The sequence below is a fragment of the Rhamphochromis sp. 'chilingali' genome (genome assembly GCF_963969265.1).
Source record: "Rhamphochromis sp. 'chilingali' genome assembly, chromosome: 3".
NCBI lineage: Eukaryota > Metazoa > Chordata > Actinopteri > Cichliformes > Cichlidae > Rhamphochromis > Rhamphochromis sp. 'chilingali'.
This window is the reverse complement of record NC_137931.1, coordinates 46,884,937-46,902,084: the sequence shown is the minus strand read 5'-3', so window position 1 is coordinate 46,902,084 and position 17,148 is coordinate 46,884,937. Positions and strand designations below refer to the sequence as shown.

Sequence of the window (17,148 nt, the reverse complement as noted above, 5' to 3'; positions counted from 1 at the left end):
TAGTTTCGCGCATGTTTCGCCACCTGCTGTTAACAACACATTACTACGATATCTTAAATAAAATGCATTATTATTATTATTATTATTATTATTATTATTATTATTATTATTAATGCCGTTGCTGCTATAAATATATCCAGTTATATGGACAAGATTAGTACTAGACACACAAAAATAGCTCATGTTTATGAATTGCTATTGAGGGAGAAGGACTGTTCTTGTCATGCATACAGGCGATCGTGGCTCAAGAGTTGGGAGTTCGTCTTGTAATCAGAAGGTTGCCGGTTCGAGCCCCGACTCCGACAGTCTCGGTCGGTGTGTCCTTGGGCAAGACACTTCATCTGTTGCCCACTGGTGGTGGTCAAAGGGCGCCAGTGTCCGGCAGCCTCACCTCTGTCAGTGAGCCCCAGGGCAGCTGTGGCTACAATGTAGCTGCCATCACCTGTGGGTGGATGACTGGATGTAGTGTAAAGCACTTTGGGGTCCTTAGGGACTAAGTAAAGTGCTATACAAATACAGGCCATTTACCATGGCAGTCTGAGCAACGTAAAATAAGACTGTAATTAATTCATTCAACAACTCTCCATTACCCATTAATTGCTTTCATCTAATGGCATCACTCTTTACAGATCAAAAATTAATTAAGTGAAAATAACACACCATGCTTGGTTTGCTGAAATTACAGAAAACAGGGATCCACAGTATTTACTCTGGCCTATACTGGTGTCCGGCGTGCTTATAGTTTTTCAGTTACAAAGGTGATGATACATTTCTGTCCATCCATCTCTTTAGGAGCTAATCCCAGCTGCTATAGGGCAAGGAGCGGGGTACACCCTGGACAGGTCACCCATCTGTCGCAAAGAGACAGACAACTATTCACACCTACAGGCAATTTAGATTCACCAACCTAACCCCATCAAACTATGATTAATGCTCCATGGGTTAAAAAAAAATTTGGTCAAATAATTCACAACTCCTGCCTACAACAAAGACTGGATCAACAAACAACTGCGGCCATATTGTAATAGTATATGGGGTCTGTTAATAAACATAACATCATTTTTTAAATCTTTATCAATGTTTATTTTGTTATTTTTTATCACAGCCAAATGAATTTAGGGAAAACACTTTAGTGAAGACTACAGCTGTCAGAAAGGCCTGTTTCTGGACCGTGTGTTGATCAGTCCCAGGACAGAGAAGGCACTGGCTGCTGCCGTCACCAAACTGATGGCCCCAATGGCTCGTGAAGCCTGTGGAGACAAGAAGGAGGGGCAGGGCGTGGACTGCAAGTTAGAATAGGAGCAGCAGAGGCTGATTGATTTTATTGCATATTTACAATACAGCATGATTCCAAACTTAACAAGACTAACTCATTAGTCTGTAACTCAGATTTGTCTAACTTATAAGAGGAAGCAAGCAACAACACATTCATTTACAGTAAACCTTTTTTTCCCGTAAACTCTTTTGAGCTGATTATTTAATTCAAAGCTGATTTGTTGTGTAAAGATTAAGGCTTTGGCAGGATGTATTTGGCTCTTAAACATAGCTTTAAAGTAGATTTGGATGTCGTTGTTTTCAATACAGAACATGGTCATAATTAAAGCAATTATAAGATTATATGTGGGTGAAAAATAGAATTATAAATTATATTTTGGGACAAAGTATCATGTTTTCATTTTAGTGGTATAGTAGAGCCCTAGGATGGATAAATCCCTGATGTTAAGGTTCACTCTGATTTGCCACTTTGGTCAATGTTTTTAAATGTCTGACAATGTGAGACTATGACAGGGACAATGTTTTGGATTTATTAGTCGCTTTTAGTGACAGAAGCAGAACAAACAGTGAGAGACCTGCTCAGACACCCCCTCCCCGTAACGAAGAAGGGTAACGAAGTGCTCGCAGTTGCTCCCCAGCAAGTCATAAGAGACCTCCTGGCCAATGAGGACTTGTGCCCGCTGGATGATTTCACAGACAGGGAGGGGTGTGTGGTTGTGGTCATACTTGTTGTTGACACGGTAGGAATCACTTCCCACTACCTCCTTCAGTAGCTGCATGCGTACCACTGCCTTCCTGCTGAAGACAGACTTCACACTGGACATGGCGGCTGCCTGGCTCTCATCTGTGGGAAAGGAGGAGATGATTTAAATTGTCAAAGGGAAGAGAAGAAAGACTCTTCTGTAGGCTAAGGCTAATGACGCCAGACTTAAAGACCAGATATAAACACATTAGCACAATGAAGCTGGAGAATGAATGCTAACCTTTTTTCCACTCGATAAAAGTTAACGTGAGGGTTCCCGATGTTTAGAGACAAATGCAATCACAGGATGCTGTAAATGGACCAAACTTCAGTCAAGAGAACAACTGAGCTGTACGTTTTCATTTTTTTTTAAATCTCTCAGTCAGAACATACTCTATCATGTTTAGGTGGAAACTAGCGAGCTAACCTCCTGCTAACTTCAAACTCAGTTAAATTTCATAACTTCAGTTTTCATGGATGCCTGGATGTTAAACTGAATTGTTACACCTGGTAAAGCAGCAACGCTGATCATTTTATTAAGATGAAAGAATTTAGACAGTTTGTAACGCTCAGTTATACCGCAGTGTTCATTTGACTTTGGGACCTGAAGCGGAGTTTGGACCCAGAAACAGCTAATGCCATCAGACTAAAAGACCGGATAGAAATGGGGACGTTTTCAAGTATGAAACAGGGGGAGGGGATGCCAACATCTGCAGATAACAGGGGCCACACGCTTGTCAAAAAAGGGTAAAAACAAGTTTTGGTTAAAAGGGGGTGAAAATTGTGATATGTTATCCCAGCCCGTTTCACAGTGAATGCAGTTCACTATGAAAAAGGACATTTTTACAGGACTCTGGGTGTATTTGTGAAAAAGTAAGAACATCCTCTCTCTTTCCCTGGAAAATGCACATAATCATCAAAAAGTGTGAGCACCTCTATAAAGTTTCTGCAGTTTGCTGGCCTGGAGCATTCAGACGTGTGTAAACACGATCCTACAATATTCCCAGGAGTGCACATCATAGCCCCACGATGACCCAAGAGCTACATCTCAGACTAAAGGCTTCAGTTGGCATGTTGAATGTTAAAATTCATGACAGCTAGAAAAATACTGAACCAGTATGAATAGTTTGCCAAGATAAAGCCTCTTTTCTCTAAAAATGAGCACGACAGGAGAGTTTAGGTTTGCAAAGCTGCATCTGGAACAATGGCCCTCACTTACTAACAATGCATACACAAAAATGTGTGCATGATTTATGGATACAAACATTTCATGCACAAATCAGTGATTTATCAGTATTTTCATACCTGAATTTGTTTACATGTTACATGTTACTAGTCACTGCACAGTGGCGTCAGAGTGGGTATTTCAGTTTAACAGGTCAACGAAGTTGTATTGTATTAATTTTTAACCTCCTTTCACTCTTCCTTCAATTATTTGATAAACGACGTCTCAGGAGTTATGAAGTGCCCAGACCTTAGTGAAATAAACAAAGCTAAAATTAATTTGAATTCAAATCAATTCAATTCAATAAAACTTTATTGATCCTGAAGGTTGACCCCGAAAGAAATTGGGTTAAGGCTGCCGACCTTTGCCAGCGCCATCTTACCCTCCGACCATACATACATTAGACAAACATCACATGGGGAAGACAGGTCAGAGAGGTATAACAATGGAAAATGCACAACATGAGGAAAGACAAGGAGAAAAAATAACTCCCCCCAGACTGAGCTCCAACAGGAAGATCAGTTTGAGAACAGAAAAAAACACCTCAGCACATAAATCATCACATCTCACAACATAAAGACATGAGCTTCGAAGGCGTTTGGAGGGGGTGGGGGGTGAGTGTAGGTCTGTGTCAGTGTACATGCGTGTGTGTGCGTTTTCCATGTTCAACCGAGAGAAAGTGTCCCTTCACCCGGTTATGCAAAAGTCAACAATCTTCGATCAGCGCGGATGGCCTTGAAGGAAGGTTGTTGTTCCAGTCAGCTTCAACCTTGGCAGGCCTTCAGCTGGTGCCAGTGGGATGGCCGTATGAGTGAAGATGGTGAATGTTTAGGTTTAGTGAGAACAACTGCATCCAATTTTACAATTGGTCTAATGTCCGTCACTGGTCACCAATTCTCTCAATTCCCGTTGTTCTTCTCCAAGATCGTATCCATATTGAGTTCAAAACACAGTCTGAGTACTCACAGCCCTGCCCATCGTCTATCATGCCGGCCAGCCTTGTGGGATTTTGAACAGCTGTAGCCGCTTCTTGTACTTCAATAAGCCAGGTCTGAGCCAGCTCCAATCAGCCAGAACTCTGTTATCGTGGTTCCGAATTGGTAGATGTCGTTCATTGTCCTCCATCGAGAGTGTCGCCAGACAAACGATGCAACCGACCATCGAGTATCCGGCAGCAAATGTCTCCGCAGGACAATCGGGCTCTCCCAAGCCCAGGAAGGTGTCAATTCCGCTACGGGACCAGTTGATCAAATCCATAATTCTTTCGGTTTTAGAGAAGAAGACTGAGAAACTCTTTGAGGGTTAGAAAGCGAGACTATACAAAAGACATGAGAAGCCAAGCAGGAAAGATAAGGGAGAGGGAGAAGAATGCGACCGCCTCCGTCAAGAGCCAAGAGAGAACTATTCTCTAATTTAATTAAGCATCAGGATGTAGTTTGTAATGTGAGCCTTTTAACCTCAGTCTAAAACATGACAGGTTTATGTCAGATTTGTGAGGATAGCCGCAAGTTTTACGTTAGAAACTCTTTTACTGACCAACAGGAGTTAAGTTGATGATGTAACCATCTCCCAGGTAGAGAGCCCAATGCTGATAGGCTGGTCTGAAAATCTCAATGAGGTCACCAGGCTGGGGGTCACCGGAGAGGGCAGGAAGGTCCAGCTCATTAGAGGCCATCTACACAGAGAGCCACAGAGAGACATACATGCTTAAAAGGACATTTAAATAACAAAAATAACAGAAATATTTAGTTGATAGAATATTTGTCATTTTAGAAAATGTGAAATCTGTAACACACTTGCAAAATGTGAAGCCTTTCTCACTAGATTTGAGAAATCTTATCGCTGCTACATGCTTACAGATTATATAATTATTATTGATAAGGAAAACTGCTGCTAGAGTGACCGCTCACTCATATGTGTATCCCTCTCTGCTGTCATTCAATCCCCAAAACACACATGGCTAATGCACATTATCCAGCAAACTTACATTAGAGTTTTGTAGTTGTTTATCCATCCCACATCATGCTTCCACAAATTCTAAGAAGAGAGGAAGAACAGAGAGAAAATCCTTTCAATTCAGCTGATAAATACAAACTGCTTTTGCACCAATAGATGGAGAAATTCCACTTTCCTTTCCTAGTCTGATAAGATTCGAAAGGGAAAATAACAAAATTCCCAGAGCAAGAAAATGCTAGATAAAACACAATGTAAAGGTCACCCATACATACACGCACGCACAATACACACCAGCTCGCACAGACAATACGCACATGAGCTCTTGTTTCACCTGTGCTGCCACAATAGCAGCAGCACAAAAGGGAAGCTGACAGAAAATAGTTTGAGCACAGGTTATTTCACACAGGAAAAAAATATTTCACCTGTCATTTCATGTCTTTAATTCCCTCTCTCTCTTATTTTTCTTTCCTGGACGATAATGATTACAGTGTGAATATTTCCCAAGGTCAGAGTTTAATGTTGAATAAAATTTCACTTGGATGGCATGAAATCAATATCTGCCTGGGAGAGCAGCTGCTATATCCATCTCATTATTAATGTATGTATGTATTAAGACACGTTGAAAATAAGTGTCCATACATTATTCACCAAATCAAAACCGCATCAGCATCTGAGAGCTGCCACAAATACAGAAACATACATGTATAAAGTCATGTGACAGAAGTATATTGTAATAACTAAATCGAGGTTACAGACCAAATAGGCAACACTGAGCAAACATTTTAAAGAGAAAAGGCGTCCAAGAGTAGTACTTACTCAAACACCAGCAGCTTTTTCTTCCTCACCATTTTAATTCCCCATCATAAATTCACACAAAACCATAAAGAAATTCAAGAGAAGAGAAAAAAAGAGGTTCGAACACGAGTTCCTGAGAGGATGAGCAGATTTTGAATATCTCAAAACAAAACGAGAGGCTGGAGGTCCTGGTGGAGGTATTTCACTGTCCGCTGTGCTGACTGATAGCAGTTTGTCCCAGCTGTCAAAGTGACACACACATATAAACACGCACACACAGGCATTTCCTACCTGCTTTTGTCCCATTCAGAAGGAGCTGTTTGCAGATATATAGCTGGTTTCAGATTAACTCTGTCTGATCACTGTTCCTGGAAACTGACAGATGCACAAAATATCTTACATCGTGGAGTTTAGGTACAACACCTGGTGGACTGGTGTCAGAATAACAACCTGTCTCTAAATGTTCAGAAGACTTAAGAGATGGTTGTTAACTTCAGGAAGAGCTCAATGGCCCACACCCCACTGCACATCAACGGATCTGCCGTTGAGATGGTCATCAGTGTCAAGTTCCTGGGTGTGCACATATCAGCTGACCTCTCCTGGAACCTGAACACAACCACCATCATGAGGAAAGCCCAACAACGTCTTCACTTTCTTAGAATCAGAATCAGAATACTTTATTAATCCCGAAGGAAATTAGGGTTACAGCAAGCAGCACGCTAATGGCGCATGCGCACTTACAAAGGAACCTTCTGACCAACTTTACACAAACATCACATTGGGGAAACATGTCAGAGAGGTAGGCTGATAGGAAAAAAACAACGAAAATACATAACATGAGGTAAGAGGAGGAGAAAAAAAAACTCCACTCAGACTGAGCTCCTAGTGGGAGAACAGTTTGATAACAGAAAAAACACCTCAGCACAAAAGCACATGACTATCAATACACCATAGAAACACAAGACAAACAACAGGGGCGGGTAAAGGGTGAGAGAGAGCCGGTGTAGACAGCGCATCCGGTCCTGCAGCATGTCTGCGCTGGTCCAGTCGACTGCCATCTTCCTCGGCACAAGCATCGAAGGCGTTTGGAAAGGGAGGGGGGATCAGTGTGTGCATATCAGTGTATGTGTGTGTGTGTCCAGAGTTCAGCTGAGACAGTGTCCTTCATCCTGCCAGGCTAAGTAAACAGTCTTCCAGCCAACCCAGGTGGCCTTACATGGAATGGGGGGAACAGTCTAAACACAGTCGTTATCATTAAGAAACTGAAGAAGGCCAGTCTCCCTCCTCTTATCCTCACATTATTTTACCGGGGAACCATTGAGAGCGTCCTCTGCTGCTACATCATTATCTGGTACGGGAACTGCACCCTCGCTGAAAAGAAGTCTCCGCAGCGGATCGTGAGGACAGCAAAGAGGATCATTGGAGGCCCTCTCACATCCATCTCCCAACTCTGTGACAGACACATCATTCGACATGCGAACAGCATAGTGAAGGACACTTTCCACCCCTCACATGCACTATTCTCCCTCCTTCCATCTGGCAGACGGTTTCGCAGCATTAAAACTGTAACGACCAGACACTGCAAGAGCTTCTTCCCCCAAGCAGGCAGGGCCCTCAACTCACTACCACAAAAGGACTGATATAAACATACACCTCTACAAACACCTTGCAATAATCATCAAAAGACTCAAAAACAACAAATACTACCACAAATCCACTACAAACTGGTCCTGGGAACACTATGCTTTGCACACTCAGTCACAGAGTTCTGAACACACACCGAAATTATATTATATTTGCACATTTTGCACGTCTTTGTCTTGTCTCGTTAATATCCTGACAATAACTTGAAACTGGTATTCAATACCTACTGCACATTCCACTTTGTATTGTCTCTGTCCTGTCTTTGTTTATCTTTGTTTATCGTACAGTTAATATTTTATAGTTACCATTATAGTATTGTATAGAATTGTATAGTTAGTAATTACACTGAACAAAAATATAAACGCAACACCTTTGTTACTGCTCCCATTCCCCATGGGATGGACGTAGAGACCTAAAATTCATTCCAGATACACAATATAACCATCCCTCCCAAACAGTGGTCACAAATCAGTCCAAATGTGTGGTAGTGGGCACATCTGCCATATTGAGATAATCCATCCCACCTCACAGGTGTGCCACATCAGGATGCTGATCTGACATCATGAGTAGTGCACAGGTGTACCTCAGACTGCCCACAACAAAAGGCCACCCTGGAATGTGCAGTTTTTTGCGCTATTGGGGGTCTGGGGACCCAGAACCTTCCCAAATCAAAAACCCTGGATTAACGGAGATGTTCGCGCGGCACTGGCGGCACGGAGCACCGCCTTTGCCTCCGCGAACACATCGGACTACAAACACGCACATTACCAACTCCGGAAGACGATCAAAGCAGCCAAACGTGAGTACAGGGACAGGGTGGAGCAACAGTTTGACAACCCTCGGAGTATGTGGCAGGGCTAAACACGATCACAGACTTTAGAGGGAAAACCAGCACACCGCAGACCACGGCCTCTCTGTGTGAGGATCTAAACGTATTCTACGCTAGATTCGACACAGCGAACACCATGAGACCGGACAGTGTGCGCACCGCGGATGACGTCAGTGCGCACACTGTGTCTGAGGAGGATGTGCGGAGGTGCTTCAGGAAGGTGAACACACGCAAAGCTACTGGTCCGGACGGGATTCCCGGCCGCGTCCTCAAGTCATGCGCGGCTCAGCTGGCTGGAGTGTTCACGCACATCTTCAACCTTTCCCTCTCTCTGTCTGTAGTCCCAGCCTGCTTCAAAATGGCCACCATCGTCCCTGTACCCAAATCCTCCACCATCTCCTCATTGAACGACTGGCGACCTGTAGCCCTGACCCCCATCGTAAGCAAATGCTTCGAGAAGCTGGTCAGGGACTTCATCTGCTCTGCACTGCCCGACTCACTGGACCCTCTACAGTTCGCATACCGCCACAACAGGTCCACTGATGATGCCATAGCCCTGACACTACACACTGCCCTGTCACACCTGGAGAAGAGAGACACGTATGTGAGAATGCTGTTTGTAGATTACAGCTCAGCATTCAATACCATCGTTCCCTCGAAGCTGGACAGGAAACTGCAGGATCTAGGACTGAGCAGCTCCCTCTGCAGCTGGATCCTTAGCTTCCTGTCTGACAGACGCCAGGTGGTCAGACTGGGCAGCATCACCTCATCCCCCATCACACTGAACACTGGTGCTCCACAGGGGTGTGTACTGAGCCCTCTCCTGTACTCACTCTACACCTACGACTGCACAGCCACTAACAGCTCCAACATCATTGTGAAGTTTGCGGACGACACTACAGTGGTGGGTCTTATCACCAACGGTGATGAGACGGCTTACAGGGAGGAGGTCAGCGCCCTGACCCACTGGTGTCAAGACAACCATCTCACCCTCAACGTCGCAAAGACAAAGGAGTTGATAGTGGACTTCCGGAGGTGCAGAGAAGTACACACCCCCATCACCATCAACGGCGCTGCTGTGGAGAGAGTGAGCAGCTTCCGGTTCCTTGGCGTACATCTGGCTGAGGATCTTACGTGGTCAGTACACACAAACAAAACAGTGAAGAAGGCGCAGCAGCGCCTCTTCTTTCTCAGGAGACTGAAAAGATTCGGCATGAGCCCCCGCATCCTCAGGACCTTCTATCACTGTGCCATTGAGAGCATCCTCACTGGATGCATCACCACCTGGTATGGCAACAGCACCGCCTACAACTGCAAAGCTCTCCAGCGAGTAGTGCGGTGCTCTGAACGGATAATTGGAGGTGAGCTTCCCTCCCTCCAAGACAGCTACAGGAAGCGGTGCCTGAGGAAAGCGGGGAGGATCATCAAGGACTCCAGTCACCCCAGCCATAAACTGTTCAGACTACTTCCATCAGGAAGGAGGTTCTGCAGCATCCGGTCCCGTACCAGCAGACTGAGAGACAGCTTCTTCCATCAGGCCATCAGACTGCTGAACACGTCATAGACACCTCAGCTTCACTACTGGAACTTTAACATTATGCACTCCATACTGTACAGTAACGCCACTGTTTTGCACATGTCTCACTCTGTATATTTTATTTTATATATTTTATTTATTGTTTACTCTATTTAATTTGTAAAATATGTGTACACACACACACACACGTAGAAAAATATTTAGTATACACATCCAGAAATGCATATACTATTATATATTGTACATATATTTATTCGTTTCAGATGTAGCCATTCTTGTATTTTGCTTGTTTACATTATTGTATTTTGCACAACTCTGTTGCTTGTGAAGCTCGCACACAAGAATTTCACTCACATGTGCTGTACCAATGTACCTGCACATGTGATGTGACAATAAAAGTGATTTGATTTGATTTGAACCGATCAGTATCTGGTGTGACCACCATTTGCCTCATGCAGTGCAACACATCGTCGCATGGAGTCTATCAGATTGTCAATTGTGGCCTGTGGAATGTTGGTCCACTCCACTTCAATGGCTGTGCGAGGTTGTTGGATATTCGTGGGAACTGGTACACGCTGTCGTATACGCCGGTCAAGCACATCCCGAACATGCTCAATGGGTGACATGTCCGGTGAGTATGCTGGCCATGCAAGAACTGGGACATTCTCAGCTGCCATCTGCCCTGAACAATGTGAACCATGATTCATCCATGAAGCGCACACCTCTCCAACGTGCCAGACGCCATCGGATGTGAGCATTTGCCCACACAAGTCTGTTACAGCGACGAGCTGGAGTCAGGTCAAGACCCCGATGAGGACGACGGGCATGCAGTTGAGCGTCCCTGAGACGGTTTCTGACAGTTTGTGCAGAAATTGTTTGGTTGTGCAAACCAATTGTTCCAGCAGCTGTCTGGGTGGCTGGTCTCAGACGATCTTGGAGGTGAACCTGCTGGATGTGGAGGTCCTGGGCTGGTGTGGTTACACGAGGTCTGCGGTTGTGAGGCCGGTTGGATGTGCTGCCATATTCTCTGAAACGCCTATGGAGACGGCTTATGGTTGAGAAATTAACATTCAATGCACGGGCGACAGATCTGGTTGACATTCCTGCTGTCAGCATGCCAATTGCATGCGTCCTCATTGCTTGTGGCATCTGTGGCATTTGCTGTGAGACAAAACTGCACATTCCAGGGTGGCCTTTTGTTGTGGGCAGTCTGAGGTACACCTGTGCACTACTCATGATGTCAGATCAGCATCCTGATGTGGCACACCTGTGAGGTGGGATGGATTATCTCAATATAGCAGATGTGCCCACTACCACACATTTGGACTGATTTGTGACCACTGTTTGGGAGGGATGGTTATATTGTGTATCTGGAATGAATTTTAGGTCTCTACGTCCATCCCATGGGGAATGGGAGCAGTAACAAAGGTGTTGCGTTTATATTTTTGTTCAGTGTAGTACCTTTTTATCCCTTAATTTTATTATTTATTTGTAATTCCTAGTTTTATATCTCTTGGAGATATATCCTTTATATATGTATAAATGCACCATGGGGGGCTTAGGGTGAAACAGCATTGCGGTACACTGTATACTGTGTATACTACTGTATTGACAATAAAGCTCTTGAATCTTTACTTTAGTAACCAAACTGCTGCTGGGATTACCAGTTTGGCTGTATACAGTACTGTAAAAAAAGTCGTTAACTCTTACTTTTGTAAATCGTAAATTAACTGTGATTAACGACTTTTTTGTGTGTTTCTTTGGAAAGCTGAATTTAATGTCACTATTCACACTCAGGCCTGATTACTGGCAGATATAATGAATCAAAAAATCAATAAAACAGATCCTGTCTGACAAAGTGAAGCTGGCAAGAAGACCTCAAAAATCAGCACATCATGCCACGGTCTAAAGAAACTCAACAGATGAGAAACAAAGTCATTGACATCTATCAGTCTGGAAGGGTTAGGGTCATTTCTAAAGCTTTTCTAAAGACTCCAGTGAACAACAGTGAGAAAACCTGGGATAGTGACGAACCTTCCCGACCAAAATTGCAAGAGGACAGTAACGACTTATTCAAAAGGTCACAAAAGAACCCAGAACATCTAAAGACCTGCAGGCCTCACTTGCCCTAGTTAAGGTCAGATTTCATGATTCAACAATAAGAAAGAGACTGGAAAAATGGCATCCATGAGAGAGCTCTAAAGAGGAAACCACTGCTGACCAAAAGGAACATAAAGGCTTGACTGCCAAAATTTGCCAAAAAAACATCTTGACGATCCTCAAGACTTTTAGGAAACTATTCTGTGGATTGATGAGACAAAAGCTGAAGCTTTTCCATAAAGGAACATCATACTAACAATCAAACATGGTGGTGGTAGTGTGATGGTCTGGTGGTGCTTTACTGCTTCAGGACTTGGACAACTTCCAGTAAGTGATGAAACCATGAATTCTGCTTTCTACCAGAAAATACAGACAAAGTATGTCCGCCCCGTTCGTTCCCTGAATTTGGCTGATTTAAAAAATGTTCTGCAAAGAAGGTAGGCAAAAATTTCTCCACACTGATGTGAAAGACTCATTGCCAATTACCAAAATGATTGCTTGATTATAGGTCTTGCTGCCAAGACTGGCACAACCAGTTATTAGGTTTCAAATGACCTTTTTCACATAGAGCCAAGCGTGGATAGCTTTTTTTCCCCACTCTTGATCATGATCTAAAAAGTGCATTTTGTATTTACTCTGGTTATCTTTGTCTAATGCTAAAATTTGTTTGATGATCTGAAAAAGATCTGAAAGTGTGACAAATAAACACACACAGAAGAAAAAGAAAACAGAAAGGGCAAATACTTGTTCACAGCACTGTATGTATTCTAAAAATGGTGTGTAACCTCTATCAAACTGGGATAGGGCACAAACATCAACCTGGGTTGAGTTGCTGTCTTATTTTCATTTTTCAAAGGTTTTTACCTTTGGTTTCGTTTTAAATTTGATTTTAGTTTAATTTGGTTTTAATAACAGGTTTACCGGGTTTAGTACTTATTTTTTTCAGTTTCACTGGGTGTTTTTTTTTTGTTTGTTTTACTTTCACTTCACTTTCACTAAATGCTTAGACGTTTTTTGCAGAAACATGTGCAGAGAGTCTGTTTTTTAAATCGTATATCCTGGACAGGCGTTTACAGTAAAGGAGAGCTCCGGGTCGGACACATTCTTTGCTCATTGTTTGGCTGTTTCCGGACAACCGTTTCGTCACTTATCTCCGCCCCCTGTCCTGAGACTGGAGCTGACGCTGGCGGGGGCTGCGTCAAATGGAAGAACAGGAAGACTAGACACTTAAAGTTTGAAAATAAAAGAACGGTCAGGACAATTGGCCGCTAAAGCGGTTTCAAAGAGAAAAAATATATAGAGTCGATATTGTTTCTCAAGGGTGACACGTTTAAGTTCTAAAAACAATGGTGTTATATTCTGGTCTCATTCACGACAGACTCCAGAATATCTATTTCCTACCCAACGGGGTAGTAAGTTTTATTAACAAGTCATGCGACTCAGATTGGTCCTCTGCCATGTACAATAGCAACATACAGCCTAACTATCCTTACTTGTGTGACACTCTAAAACGTCCGTGCAGCAACACAATCTATTGTGGAACAAAACATCTCGCAAACAATAATTCACATTATTACATCCCTTCTCTTTTTTTTTTTTTTTTTTTGGAAAACACAGAAGTCCTTTTGTTTTGATTTGTCCTTCTTCTCACTGAGGGTGAAAACAATATGAAACACTCAAAGAATACAAAAGCATTCCACTTATTCCAACATGTACATTTCTGTAAGCTGTAGTGAACCTCAATATCCACAGAATACACAACTCTTCCCCTCAAACAATAAACAATAAATCCTCATTATGCAACATAGTCTTTGTACCTAAGTGGTGGAACCACTTTGCGGCCTGACCTTGTCCTGACACCCCCTGTTACCTCGTCAGTCTTGATCTGCCGCTCACGAGTGTCTGAGGGAGCTGTCACTGACCTGGTCAGTGCCCCGGTGTCCGTTATGGCATTTTCCTGATCCACCACGCCTGCATGTCTCAGGTGCCTCCGATTCCTCCTCAGGACACTTCCAGAGTCCAACTGAACCTCATAGGACCTCGGGTCGACAGTCCCAATCACCACTCCCCTGCTCCAAGTGGAATGGCGGTCAAAAGGCTGAACTCTGACACTGTCCCCTAGCTTCAAAGAGTCCATGTCTCGTGCTGATCGGTCATAGCACAGTTTTTGGCGCTTCTGTTTCCTCTCCAACTCCCGCCGGGCTGGAATGACTTTTGGCCTTAGCAGGCTCGTCCTGGTTGGCAAAAGCGTCTGTGTCCTCCTGCTGAGCAGCCTCTGAGCTGGGCTGGTCTCCAGGCCTTGTGATGGTGTATTGCGATGGTCCAGAATCGCAAGATACGGGTCTTGCCCTGCCAGTTTTGCCTTTAGCAGCAGCCTCTTTGCTGTCTTTACTGCTGATTCTGCCTTCCCGTTACTCTGAGGGTAACCTGGCGAAGATGTTTTATGCTGGAAACCCCACAGTCGACTAAATCTCAGAAACTCACCGGACGTATACTGTGGTCCATTATCTGAAACAACAATGTCCGGGATGCCCTGTCTGGCAAAGTGAGCCTTCAGCTTTCTAATCACTGTGGTGGACTTAGTGTCCGGGAGATAGTCAATTTCCCAGAAGTTTGAATAGTAGTCCACTGTGATAAGGTAGTCCTTGTTGTCAAACATAAACAGGTCCGAGCCCACCTTAGCCCATGGTCTAGTCGGGATCTCATGTGGGACCAAGGTCTCTTTCTGCTGTCTGTAGTCAACTGACCTGCAGATGTCACACTTAGTCACATAAGTCTTAATTTGTTCGTTCATGCCTGGCCAATATACACACTCTCTGGCTCTCCTTAGACAACCTTCTACACCTAGGTGTGTCGAGTGTAGTCTAGTTATGATCTCCTGTCTCATGGTAGTCGGGACAACAACACGTTCACCTCTAAACACAAGTCCATCCTGACTACTCAGTTCATCCTGGAATGAGAAGTATGGTCTGATGTCACCGTCAGTGTCTCTTTTGTCTGTCGGCCAACCTCTGTGAATTGTATCTATGAGGATCTGTAGTGCTTTGTCCTCTTGTGTAGCAGTCCTTATGCTGTTTAGTCTGTCAGGTGAGATGGGTGCATGAGTGACCATGTTAATGCTCTCTATTTCCTCCTCTATGGAGCCCTGTGGTGAGCACTCTGGAAGATATGCCCTGCTCAACGTGTCTGCTAATAACATGTCTTTGCCTGGCACATACACCACATCTATGTCATATTTCTGAATGCGCATAAGCATCCTTTGCAACCGTTTGGGTGCGCTCAACAGTGGTTTTCTTACAATGGTCTCTAAGGGTTTGTGATCACTGTGTACCACCACTTTACGACCATATGTGTACTGATGGAACTTCTCCATGCTGAAAACTACAGCCAAAAGCTCCTTTTTTAACGGCTTTATCATTGCAATAGGGACACGCCGTTTTGGTAACTGCACCGGTTTCACAGTTTCATCCACCTCGAGCCTTAACTCTCCCTCCAAACAGCCATCTCCCGTGAAGACATCGGCATACTCTGTTTTAATCTGATCCATGTTCCACTCATTGGCTGTTGGGTGCTCTGAAGTAACGATGCTGTCCAGTTTCAAGATGTTTTCATAGTGTACTTTTATGAGTTTCATCGCTTCGCTGGCTCTCTTGCCCAGCAGTGGTACTTTACAGTCTTTGTCAACCACTTGAAACTCCAACCGATACAGTTTCTGATTTCTCGGGTTACGTAGCTTAACTTTGCATTTTCCCAACGGCTTTACCTTACTTTTGTTGTACATCATCAACACTGTCTGTGTGTCCTCCAACTGTGTGTTCGGGCTTAGCATGTGGATTGGCATTACATTACAACTGGCGCCACAGTCAATCTGAAAATTTACAATCTCTTTGCCCATCAGCATGCCTGCAAAGAGTTGAGTGCCTCTCACTTTGTCAGTGTTCTTTGTAGTTGAAGCATGTGTGTCTGCCTCTGTAACACAGAGAACGTCCTCATACTCATCACTCTCACATGCTGTCACGTTGTGTACATTCGTCCTTCTCTTCTGCTCTGAACGTGCCATGCATTTAACTGCAAAGTGGTTTTCTCTGCCACACTTTTTACATTTCTTCCTGTATGCTGGACATTTTTCTTTCTTTTTTTCATGTGTTCTGCCACAAAACTTACAGTCCACTGCGTCGCTGATCCGTTTCTGGCGTGCAGCTCCACGCACAGCATGCACCTCCTCCACTGCAGCTCCCGAAATTGTTTTGCTGTTTTCCCGCGACAGCTCCGCGGCTCTGCAGTGCTGTATGCATGCATCCAGTGTCATATTTTTCTCACGCAGCAGTCTCTCCCTCAAACTCGGGTTGTGAAGTCCACATACAATCCTGTCACGAATCAGTGAGTCCCTTATTACTCCAAAATTGCACGTTTTTGTCAGCAGCTTTAACTCCGTCACATAGCTGTCGATTGTCTCACTGGCGCCTTGGTTTCTCGTGAAGAACCGATAACGCTCCACAGTTTCATTAACTACAGGATTGCAATGATTGTCAAACTTCTCAATAATGTCCTTAACTGTCCACCGATCTCTCGCTGTGTCGCCCATTAGCGTGTCTAGCAGCTCCCTGCCGCTCTCACCAACGAGATAACTGAACAAGCTTACTTTTTTCTGTTCGCCGTCTGAGTCCATGGTCAGCTCCACATAGAGCATAAACTCGTCCCTCCAGGTCTTCCATGTCCGTGATAGGTTACTGGAGTCCAATACCAGCGTCGGCGGCGATTTAAGGCCCTCCATGCCTCGCGGCGGTGCTAACTCGATTAGCCGCTAGTTGCTCACCGCTCCGACAGGCGTCTCTCGGGGGTTCACAGCGGCCGTGCAGCTTGCTCCGCTGTCACCATGTTATATTCTGGTCTCATTCACGACAGACTCCAGAATATCTATTTCCTACCCAACGGGGTAGTAAGTTTTATTAACAAGTCATGCGACTCAGATTGGTCCTCTGCCATGTACAATAGCAACATACAGCCTAACTATCCTTACTTGTGTGACACTCTAAAACGTCCGT

The 17,148-nt window shown here is 44.2% G+C and overlaps 1 protein-coding gene across 3 annotated transcripts; it reads right to left on the bottom strand.

Moving 5' to 3' along the window:
* Window positions 1-66: 66 nt before the first annotated feature.
* plaat1 (phospholipase A and acyltransferase 1) lies at window positions 67-16,885 on the bottom strand. 3 transcript variants are annotated; one of them, XM_080877375.1, is made up of 5 exons: window positions 16,746-16,885; window positions 5,230-5,279; window positions 4,779-4,917; window positions 1,851-2,119; window positions 67-1,250 (listed from the first exon to the last, which is right to left on the bottom strand). In XM_080877375.1, the coding sequence occupies exons 2-5, from the start codon at window positions 5,254-5,256 to the stop codon at window positions 1,149-1,151; spliced, it is 537 nt and encodes a 178-aa protein (XP_080733501.1). In that variant the 5' UTR covers window positions 5,257-5,279; window positions 16,746-16,885; the 3' UTR covers window positions 67-1,148. The 3 variants fall into 3 exon arrangements, with proteins under 3 accessions (XP_080733501.1, XP_080733500.1, XP_080733502.1); XM_080877374.1 differs by lacking the exon at window positions 16,746-16,885 and adding an exon at window positions 6,285-8,092; XM_080877376.1 differs by lacking the exon at window positions 16,746-16,885 and adding an exon at window positions 6,015-6,278.
* Between the last annotated feature and the right edge of the window lie 263 nt (window positions 16,886-17,148).